At 45.8% G+C, this 11,470-nt stretch overlaps 1 protein-coding gene and 1 pseudogene across 1 annotated transcript; both read left to right on the forward strand.

Annotated features, from left to right (window-relative positions):
- Nucleotides 1-4,581: 4,581 nt before the first annotated feature.
- Nucleotides 4,582-7,258, forward strand: LOC136533276 (uncharacterized; annotated as a pseudogene).
- A 3,207-nt stretch (nt 7,259-10,465) lies between these two features.
- On the forward strand, nt 10,466-11,466 carry LOC136533269 (uncharacterized; the record flags this gene model as incomplete). Its single annotated transcript, XM_066525826.1, has 1 exon — nt 10,466-11,466. A coding segment is annotated over exon 1 (738 nt), but the record flags the coding sequence as incomplete, so codon positions are not given.
- Nucleotides 11,467-11,470: the final 4 nt, after the last annotated feature.

The raw sequence follows: 11,470 nt of genomic DNA on the forward strand, positions 1-11,470 counted from the left end.
GTGAGTTTAGCTGTGTTGCAGCAGTGACTTCAGGGCTGCATCGGGTACCTGAAGACGTGAGCAAGTACTGGAAATCTAAGGTTTTGCCTACCTCATTTGTGCAGCTTCTGTGTTGGACACTTCAGTGCATGACTTCCGGTTTCTTCCCACCTTGCTGGAAGCAGTCAAAACGATCTGACAGATATACAGGCAATACAGGTGTTCCTACATGGGTTGGCTGACCTTGATGTCGGTTGTGCATCTGAACTCTGTAAGTCCCATGGCTAGTTCCACGAAGAACACTGCAACTGAGAGCCCATTCTATGTTGTTACAAGGTGGGATTGTACTGGTTGTCGTGGACATGTAGGCATGACCTATCCTTTGCTCCATCTGTAACATTACTAGCAGCTTTGAGACATGTGGCTGTGTTTGCATATTCTTTTTTTTTTCAACCATGGACGAACCTATTCATTACCCATGAGCAACGAAATCACAAAACAGTGACATGTGGTTATGTTAGCCTATTCTGATTGATCATTTTCATCAACCTGGATTCCCTGTGTTTTCTGTTTTCCCCCCATGTTTTGGTTTGGCTTCACCTTCATTGTCGGGTCCCTAAGGAATGTTGTCTGCATGCATTGATGATGCAGATTAAGGTTTTCCAGTTTTCAGATTTGTGTCCTATCAAATTGATGATCCTAAATAGTTATATAAATTCATAGTCTTCAATACATACATGATCAATTTCATCGTGACCCTGAGCCATGGAACCTGCTCTTCTGTCATCTTTTGTATTATTGTTCAGCAAAGGTTGGACATAGCCACTTTGAGCTGAGCATATACGTGCTGTTTGCTGAAAATCGATTGATTCAAGTTGAACTTTCTTGAGGACATGTGCTTCCGACCTTCCGTTCGACATGAAACAGTGCTGTCCATGCCCTTGGAAATTTTGAACTGACGAATGTCGGAGTTGTCATTCAGTTTACCTACAAGGTTTTTATCTTTAAATATTTTTTTTGAAAGGAGGTACAGAGGTTTGCGCGCAGGCCCACTGCAGTCACCGGAGAACACGCTGAACACAGATGGAACTCAAATTTGTACCAAGAACTAGAAAAGTTGGCGCGGTTTTTGCCAGGAAAATCATCTGAACTAGTTTCAGGATGTGCACTTTTCAAATAGTTAATAAATGTTCACATGATATGGATTGATGGTGTCTCCTCTGTTCATCTAATTGCAGGGCTAATCATGCAAGTTTTGGCTAAGTTGATGATTGTTGCAACAGTTGATTGCAAAGACGTGTGTGTGTGTGTGTGGACAGATTGTATTTATAACTTTGGTTATGTAGTTGGACAAATGTAATGGATTTATGCCGGACAAAATGCTTAGACATATGATATTTATTCTCCTATAACTTTTTCTGTTTGTGTGACCAAATAAGCTTCAGAATATTGAGACCGATAGTTTCTAAGCCTGGGCAAAATACCCGATGCCCATTACCCGTACCCGAACCCGGACCCGAATTACCCGAACCCGAGGTACCCGATCCCAAATTCGGATAGCGATTTTGATTACCCGAAATTAGTTTGGGTAATTCGGGTAATATCCCCCGGTACCCAAACTACCCGAACTACCCAAAGATTTGTTTTGTCTTTGTATTCATCATGTGTTGTTAGCTGAACCATTTAACTTATCACTTTATTAGAATATAATTCTCTCTATTTGAATGAGTGACTGTAATATATTATTCTCTACAAATTGCTATTGAAATTCTATATAAATTGCTGCTGAAATTATGTATAGATCGCTACTGAAATTTAGTGTAGTTTGTTATTTTCTGTAAATTTGGGTATATCGGGTAATACCCGAACCCGAACCCGAATTATCGGGTAATACCCGAACCCGAACCCGAATTTGCGGGTAGTGTTTTTTCGGGGGTAATATCGGGTAGCAATTTTTATTACCTGAATTTTGAATTACCCGAATTACCTGACCCGAAAATATCGGGTAACCCGAACGCCCAGGCTTAATAGTTTCTATATAATGGTAACAATTTTGTAAGTTACAATTTCATTCGTGAAACCTTTGATCTTTCCTGATTTTTTGAACGTATTTATTTTTCGGGATTTGCATCCCTACTGTTTTTCAAAAGGTGCCCGGGATTGAATTTTTTTTACTGGTGGGATTATTGTTTACCTAGAGGAAAAAAGGTGGCATGTGCGTGGAAGAAATTATATGTGGTTTTTTCACCCCTCTATCCAAAAGAGCGCTTAACGTTTTGGACATCACTTTTAAATTTACCTCTACCACTAAAAATGCAATAAGAATCATAAACACCGCTCCCCCTCTATTGCCCCGCTGAATGAACAGATTTTTTTGCGGACTTGGTACCGCCCAGACGTCCGATCTAGGACACTAGCGTCATACATTGCCCGCGCAGCGAACGAGTGAACGCTCAAGCAATGGACCCGCGTCGTCTTGAACGTGGCCCTCGCTGCCAAACCACCACGTGCGGGGACTGCTTGCGCGTCTCCTGCTTCCCACGCGTATCATATGTGCAACAACCAGTAGTGGATCCAGCCAAAATTCCACTGATGTCATAAGTACTACGTCATGGCTTAAGTTCACGTATGAGCATCAATTTGCAATGAAAATCTCAGGAAATCATTGCTGTCATCTGACAGCAATGAACAGGGCTGGCTCCGCCCTTGGCAACAACGCGATCTACTTTGAAATATTCAGACAGAACACTTGCAACATATAAAAAAAAGACAGATGAAACACTTGAAACATCCATCTAAAGCACTTGCAAAAAGAGCCAAAAAACACTTAAAAACTATTCCAAACATACGTAACATCTAGATAAAATATTTGCAACATATGTGTGAACACATATGCAACATTCAGATAAATACACTTGCAACGTACGTATGAAAAAACATATGAAACATTAGGAACAGACGCTTGCAACATACATGTATAAGTATTGCAACAAATGCAACATCCTGATCGACTTTTGCAACATTCGTATGAAAATATTTGAAACATACATCTGAAACAACTGAAATATAGGCTCGTAACATGTTTGAAAATGACTAAAACACTTGAAACATGTCCGTGTATTTTGCTGAAAATGGACTCCAGGTCTAGTATTATCGTTCGGCTGAGCATATGCGTGCACTTTGCTGAAAATGGTCTCTTGGTCTAGTAGAACTTTCTCGTGGACATATTTGCTGAAAATTGGAACCGGCGAATGTCGGGGTTGTAATGCATGGATGATGTAGGTTTTCTCGTTCTTAGGCTCTGTTCGGCAGGACTTATTGCTGCTGCGGCTGATTTATAGAGTTAATTTGTTGTGAGAGAAAAATACTATGCCATGACTGAAAAACTATGATTGATTCTGGCTTACAAGCTCAAGTGAGTAGAACCTTAGATTTGTGACATGTTGGAATCTTATGCCGCTGCGGTAGAACCATCAAATTTATGATCCGTGAATGGTTGATAATCGTCTTCTTGCTGACTTGCACCATCACAAAACAGTTTTATATGGTCGTTCAGCTCTGGTTAGATAGAGCCACTTTGAGTTGAGCATATGCGTGCACTTGCTGAAAATGGACTCCAGTTCAAGTAGAACTTTCTTGAGGACATATCTGTGCTTCCGTTCGACGTGAGCAGTGTTGTCCATGCCCTTGGAAAGTTGGCTGAGAATGTCGGGGTTGTAATTCAATTTACCCGCAAAGTTTTTTATTATTTTTGAAAGGAGGTGCAAAGGTTGCGCGCAGGCCCAGTGCAGGAAGCCAGGAACTGGAGAACATGCTGAAAGCAGATGGAACTCAAATCCGTAGCTACAAATTGGCGTGGCTTTTGCCAAGAAAATCATCTGTAGTAGTTTCAGGATGTGTTTACTTTTTAAATTAATTAATTAATAAATGATCACGTGTCATGGATTGATGTGTCTTCTCTCTTCATCTAACTGCAGGCCTAATGATACAAGTTTTGGCTACGTTGATGATTGTTGGCTTGTTGCAAGAGTTGATTGCAAGGATTTATGTATGCATAGATTGTAGTTATATCTTTGGTTATGTAGTTGGATATATGTAATGGATTTATGCCTGACAAAATGCTTTGACCGCACTTCGAGGAGTCAGTTAATTTTAAATTTGACTAAATACATGAAAATACTATTGTTTATGATACCAGATAGGCATCATTAGAATAATCATGTCATATATTTTCATAGTAAACATGTTTAGATATGCAAATGTTAATAATTTTTTCTATAAATTTAGTCAAACTTAGATCGGTTGACTTCTCAAAGTGCTAAATGTGCACTTATTTTCGGATGGAGAGTATTCATTAAGCACAGTTGGATTATTTTCTTTGCTAAAGGACAAGAAAATGAAGATGTGTGTATGCTAACAATACCATGAACTCTAATCGTTTCTACACCTGAATATGTTTAGCATGCCATTGTTTTTTTTCCTTATCTTGATTGGAGACCAGCTTATGAATTGAGATTATAGTTTGAGATATTACATGAGCAATCTTTCTTTAACGAGTATTAAACTTCTATATAACTCTTATGGTACAATTGGTCAAATACCATAAATGCAAGGCATTGTTTCGCTCGGAGCAAAGGCATGGAGTCCAAACGTGCCGAGAGGATCAACATTCAACAGTGGTAGTGAGGTCAGGTGCCGCCTACATGGTCGAACCAAACCATGTAGCAGCAGTAGCTCGCGCCCATTTCACAGTCGCGCTCGCTGTTCCGTCTTGCTCCTCATCCCCAAATCCCAAAACCCTCGCCTCCTTTCTTCGATCCACCGAGCGACCCCAACCATGCTGCCGCCGCCGTCGCCCGAGCTGGCGGACGACCTCCTCGGCGAGGTATTCCTCCGCCTCCCGCCAGACGACCCCGCATGCCTCCTCCGCACCTCCCTCGCCTGCAAGCGCTGGCGCCGCATCCTCGCCGACCCCGCGTTCCGTCGCCGCCACCGGGAGCTCCACCGGGCGCCATCAGTCGTGGGGTTCCTCCGCAACGCGGAAGGAGTCGCGCCGTACGCGTCCCGCTTCGTCCCCAACAACCCCGCCTCCGGCCGCCCCGCCGCCCGTGACCTCCCGGGACGGGTCGTGCTCGATTGCCGCCACGGCCGCGTCCTCTTCCTCGCGCCGAGCCCAAGCCTCTGCATCCAGCTAAACTATGACCTCATCGTCTGGGACCCCTTGACGAACGAGCAGCGCTGCCTGCCCCGGCCCTCGCCCCCACCCAACGACGTATCATGCAACGCCGCTGTGCTCTGCGCCGCCGCGGAAGGCTGCGACCACCGCAAATGCCACGGAGGGCCCTTCCGTGTGGCCTTTATCTGGCGTCACGGCCTTGTCATGTATGCTCGTGTGTACTCCTCGGAGAGGGACAATTGGAGTGAGATGGTCTCTGTTCAGGACATCTCTCGAATCTTGCATCGGTTGGTTTCTGGGCTGGTTGGTGCTGGTTTGTTGTTAGAGTAAAATACTGTTGGCTGGTTGAATAAGTCTGGCTGAAACCAATAAGCGAACAGGTGCATGTTGCCATGCTGCGTCACCCTTGTGGGAGACACTCTCTACTTCCACTACACCTTGAAGTATGCCTTGGAGTACCAGCTTGGTGCACAGCGCTTATCTATCATCGAAGGGCCTCCACGGCCGGTGTCCCGAATTTGGGCCATTTTCGTGATGCCCATGGGGAACAGTGGGCTGGGATGCATGGACATCGAGGAGGACGAATCAAGCCTCCGTCTACAACTATGGTCAAGGGAAGCAGCTTCAGACAGCGACAAAGTTGCACGATGGACAAGGGGCAGGGCCATAGATCTTGAGGAACTGCTACCTGATGGTGCCCTACCATCTCCACGGTGGACGTCTGTTCCCCCGCAGGTTACCGAGTGTACGATTGCTTGGCTTTGCGGAGGGCACCGATGTCATCTTTGTGGGCACATGGGCTCGTAACCACCCCGACCCTCATGCTGTCTATATGGTCCAACTCAATTCAGGGAGGGCAAGGAAGGTGCTTGACCAATGCACTTTCGTCGTTCCGTATACAAGCTTCTGCATTCCTGGTATAATATATGCAGCTAAATACCTACTTAATTATATCTTTGTGTGCTACTGCTTTGTTAACTTTGCATCCTTTATTATGTATGATTTGCTATTAATGTCTTCTAGACTGCAAGTAATATTATGTCAGCTGGCAACAAGCCTGCAAATATGAAGTTAATATCAATGCTCAAGAATAATTTGTCATTAATGTCTTCTAAACTGCAAGTAATAGTATGTCAGTTAGCAACAAGCCTGCATATATGAAGATAATATGAGCGCTCAAGAATGATTTGTTATTAATGTCTATTAGACTGCAAGTAATTGTATGTCAGTTAGCAACAAGCCTGCATATATGTAGATAATATCAGCGCTCAAGAAATATTGTTGATGCCACTGTGGTTGCTTTTGGATTAGTAAACGTTTGTAAAGTTGTCATGTTCTCTTTTAGTAGCAGATTCGTCGTACAATGTTGTTTCTACTTAGGTTAATGGGCAATGCATTCATCAACCTGTGATTTTGTTCTCAATTATTTTCTACATCTCTGCAGTAACTGACGCCTCTTCTACAACCAAGGGGCCAGGAGATAATGCTTCAGGTGCATGACAATTTCAAGCTGCTTGTGCATGGGCTTCTGAATCAACCAGGAAGCGTTTCGTGATGTTTGCATGTTGCATTTCTCATTTCTGAGTTTATGTAGTGGGATGAGCTTTTAGGACATGTCAGTTCACTTTGCTGTGAGACAACTGTTTGGGACTTACTGATTGTCTGGTGATGGAACTATTTAAATTCATAGCACTTTGCGTTGCGATTATTATGTCTCTTTTCTTGGCTTTTGGACAATGTGAATTTAGTTGTGTTGCAGCAGTGATTTCAGGGCTGCATCAGTTATCTGAGTTCGTGAGCAGGTACTGGAAATCTGAGTTTTGCATGCACCATTTGTGCAGCTGCTATGTTGGACACTTAAGTGCACGACTTCTGATTTCTTCCCACCTTGCTGTAAGGAGTCAAAACAATCTGTTGGATATATAGGCAATACAGGTGTATCTACCTGAGTTGGCTGTCCTTGACGCCAGTTGTGCATCTGTACTTTGTAAGTCCCATGGTTAATCCCAATAAGAAAAGCATTGCAACTAAGAGTGCATTCAATGTTGCTATAAGGTGGGGTTATAACGCCTGTTGTGCATGACTTATCGTTTCTTCCATTGGTAACATTACTAGTAGGTTTTAGACAAGTGGTTGTGTTTGTATATTCTGGCATGGATGATGTACATTAAGGTTTTCCTTTTTTGTGTGTGAACAAGATTAAGGTTTTCCAGCTTTCAGATTTTTTTCCTGTTGGAATCTCATGCCACCTTGGTAGAGAATCCGAACCAACAAATTGATGATCTGTGAATGGTTAATAATCAATCTCTTGCACCATTGTTAATAATCAGTTGGCTGTTGTGTCACAAAAATAGTTATATAAATTCATAGTTCTTCATTACGTACATGATCAATTTCATCGTGAGTCCGTGACCATGAGCCATGGGAACTGCACAGGGATGCAAGCGGGGTTTGTGAGCAAGCCTGCTCCGCTTGTATCCCTATATCTGTTTTTTTTTCTGTCATGTTTTGTATTATTATTCATGCTCAGGTTGGATCGAGCCACTTTGAGCTGTGAGCACTAGAGCATATGCATGCTGTTCTTCACTGAAAAACGACTCAGGTTCAAGTTGAACTTTTTATGAGAGCGTATTTATGCTTCCGTTCGATCTGAACAACGCTGTCCATGCCCTTGGAAATTTTGAACTGACGAATGCCGGAGTCGTGATTCAGTTTACCAGCAAGGACGAAGTGCATCAATGGAAAGTACCATTTCATCACGCTTGCGAAGAAGCTGGGGAGGGAATCAGATCCTGACATACTACATGCTTCTATGTCAGAGAAGAGAGGCGTAGAAACAGCAGCTCCGGGCGTTCCCTGGCCATGGAACGACGGCGGCCGTGCGAGAGACGAGCGTCCACCGAGCTACGGCCTACGGCCCAATTGCACAAGACGTACCCACTTGCTTGTTGTGCCCTATACGAGAGGGAAAAGAGCGCGAGGACCGGAAAAAAGGCGCTATGGGAGCTTCTCTGCTTCAATCTTGTGCGCAGCATTTGGTTGTGTTATATTTCTGCTGCTTCTCTGAAATTGATTGGAATAATAACTTGGTCTTGTTTTTTATTTTGTCATGGAAGAATCCGATGCCTGAAAGGTATTTGACTATGCGCTATTTTGCTATTTCCTCTCTCGTTATTTGTCTCCCTGCTTAAGTTTTTGCTCAAGCTCGAACTTTGCACGCACATGGATGTAGTCCTCTACCGGTGGCTACAACACTCCACCATCGTCCCCTGCGCGTTCGCAGCGTCTCATGCTGTTCGTCCGGTTCGCCTGCCCGCCCGGCTTCGAACAGCAGAGCAGAGCAGCCTGGCACTGCGCGTCTGGCATTGGCAGAGGACCAGAGAGAACAGCCCAGGCCTGTCCTGTCCAGGAGGCAGGGCAGGGACAGCCGTGCAGACGCAGAAAGGCAGAAGCTGACTGCTGACCTGACCTCGCGTGTCTGACACTCCATCAAAAGGCTGGGCAGAGACGAGACGACGCCCGGCTCGTGCTCGTGCTCGTGCTCGTGCTCGTGCTCGTGGTGGGCCAGAGATGACCCTCCCCCTGGCTGCCGGCTTCGGTTTCACGTGGCTGCTCGTGGGCCCCGAAGCGCCGGCGAAGAAGTCTCGCGTGGGGTACTCCTAGACAGGGCCACACCACACAGGCCCACCAGGCTACCTTTTCGTCAAATCAAATCCGTAACAACGCGGACCAGGCCCCCGCTGCGACACATTTTGCCCGTGTTTTCAAACAGAGTACCCGCCGCCCGCCCACCCACAAGTGCTATTAGTATTCGTATTCGTAGCAGTAGCAAGTCCACCACCCGTTGCAAAAGGCACCCTCAAAGTTCAATTTACCTATAAGCCCACCTAAAAATACTTTGGGGATTGCTTGTTCTGCCTCTCGAGCAATTCAGATCCAGGTTATCAAAAATCTCAACCGCCTTTGGCTCGTTTTTGTGGCAGGCACCTTTAAGGTGATTGTTAAGGTCCTATTCCTATCCAAACTATGCCATGCCCATCTTCTAGACTTCAACTACTCTGCTAGTCTGCTCCCTCCATTCCATCCAATGAGGATCACTTGATTGGGTCTTTAAAACCATACTTTGATGGCTAATTTTTTTATAATATATAAATTATGGCTATTTTTGTTATAATATATAAATGATTGGCTCTAAGTTAAACTATCTTATTCTTGATCAAGTTTATAGAGAAGATTATTAACACTTACAACACTAATTTGATTTAGGCCCTGTTTGATCCATAGACCTGGTAGTTAGCTGCTAATAATGAGTTTGTCTTGGATCCAAACAGGTCGTAATTGTTAGATGATATTAAACTTAACAACTACTCCCTCCGTTCTAAATTATAATTCGCTTTGAATTTTTTGATACATCAATTTTGCTATATATGTAGACATAATATATGTTTAGATACATAGCAAATTCTACGTACTAAAAAAGTTAAAGCGACTTATAATTTAAAATAGAGTGATATATCACTAGTTGGACTAAATCAACTAATAGTAGGCTAGCTAGTATTAGCTACAAGCTATTAGCAGCTAATGCTATCAAAAATATTTCATAGTAAATCTACTAGTATTTATTTAGTACCTCATCGGTTGATAGACAAATTTTGGTTGGCAAAACTTGGGCAAGCCAAGTTTTTGGCCTCTATTTGGTTTGCCGCCAAATTTTGCCAACATGTCACATTTAGTTTGGCAAATCTGTGGCAAACATTTTTTTCAACTTTTGATTGCCAAATCTTTCTTGACGGATTTTGGAGGCCAACCAAGCGGATCCTTAATATTCTTTACATAAATTTAGTCGAATTTAAAATTTCATTTATGACAATAAAAATGAGACTCTTCACATGATACAACACAGTAGTACAAGGCAACAGCTACTACGTGCGTGTTTAGTTCGCGAATTTTGGAAATTTGGCTACGGTAGCATTTTCGTTTTTATTTGGCAATTAGTGTTCAATCATGGACTAACTAGGCTCAAAACGTTCGTCTCGCAATTTCTAACCAAACTGTGCAATTAGTTTTTTTTTCGTCTACATTTAAAGCTCAATGCACGTATCGCAAGATTCGATGTGATAGCTACTGTAGCACTTTTTGGGAAATTTTTTAGAACTAAACAAGCACTACGTGGTATTTAAAATTAACCCTAATCCTTCAATCATCTCAGGCAGTAGAAGGCTGTCTGACAGTAGAAGGACGAGAGTGAGATTAAGGCTCCAATCATCGCGCAAACCCAAGCATGGCTTCCAAAGCTTTCCACCACATTCTCACCCACGTTCTTCAACAAGCGTGAAGGTGAAGCAGAGCCTCGCCTTCCCCTTCCATTCCATCTCCATCTGCTCGCAGTGCAGCTTCTTCCTTCCTCCTCTGCTTTCCCTCCGCTCCCAGTTCAAAGAGTCCAGTTCAAACCAGCAGCAGCCACCACCTTCTTGATTCTTCCCACCCCACTCCACTCCCCCGTGCCGAGCAAGATCAGCCCGCCCGCCCGCGCGCGCGCACCCAGTCCACGAGCGGCTGCCCGAGCCGGTCGCATGGCGAAGCTGGCGTCGTCCTCCACGTTCGCGCTCGACTTCCTGCGCCGCCTCCTGTGCGCGCACAGCGCCGGCGGCAGTGCCTACGACCGTCCCGGTTCCGCCGCCGCGGCCCGCCACACGTGCACGCCGGAGACGGAGGATCCGCCGAGGAGCCCCTGCATTGTGGCCCGGCTCATGGGCCTGGACGCGATGCCGCCCGAGGCGCCGGCGCCGGCGCCGCACGCCCAGCCCCAGCCCCAGCGGACGCCCCCGCTGCGGCGGAGCCGCTCCGCGAGCTCCGCGGAGGGGTCTCCGGGCCACTGGGAGTGGGACCGGGACACGCAGCAGCAGCCGCCGCGGGTGGTCCGGGCGTCCACGTCGCTGCGGGAGAGGCCGGCGTACCTGAGGCAGGAGAGCGACGAGTTCCTGCTCCTCAGCTTCAGCCCCGAGGACCAGGACCCGGAGCGGGAGCGCGACGTCAGGGAGGAACTCGACTTCCTGCTTGCCGCCGCGGAGGCGGAGGCCACGGCCACGAGGCGCAGCGGGAGGGTCAGGTCGGACGCGCCTGGGAGTAAGCAGAGGAGGAACGGGCGCCGCCGCAGGCTGCGGTTTGCCGACGACGAGGCGGAGTCGGCGGGCCGTGTCGTCCTCCGCAGGAGGACGCCGGCGGTGGAGTGCGACGCGCACCACTCGAGCCCGGTTTCCGTGCTGGAGGAGCATGACGAGTCGTCCACCACCACCACCACCTCTTCTTCCTTGG

Source organism: Miscanthus floridulus, unplaced genomic scaffold, assembly GCF_019320115.1.
Source record: "Miscanthus floridulus cultivar M001 unplaced genomic scaffold, ASM1932011v1 fs_833_1_2, whole genome shotgun sequence".
In the NCBI taxonomy this organism is placed as follows: domain Eukaryota; kingdom Viridiplantae; phylum Streptophyta; class Magnoliopsida; order Poales; family Poaceae; genus Miscanthus; species Miscanthus floridulus.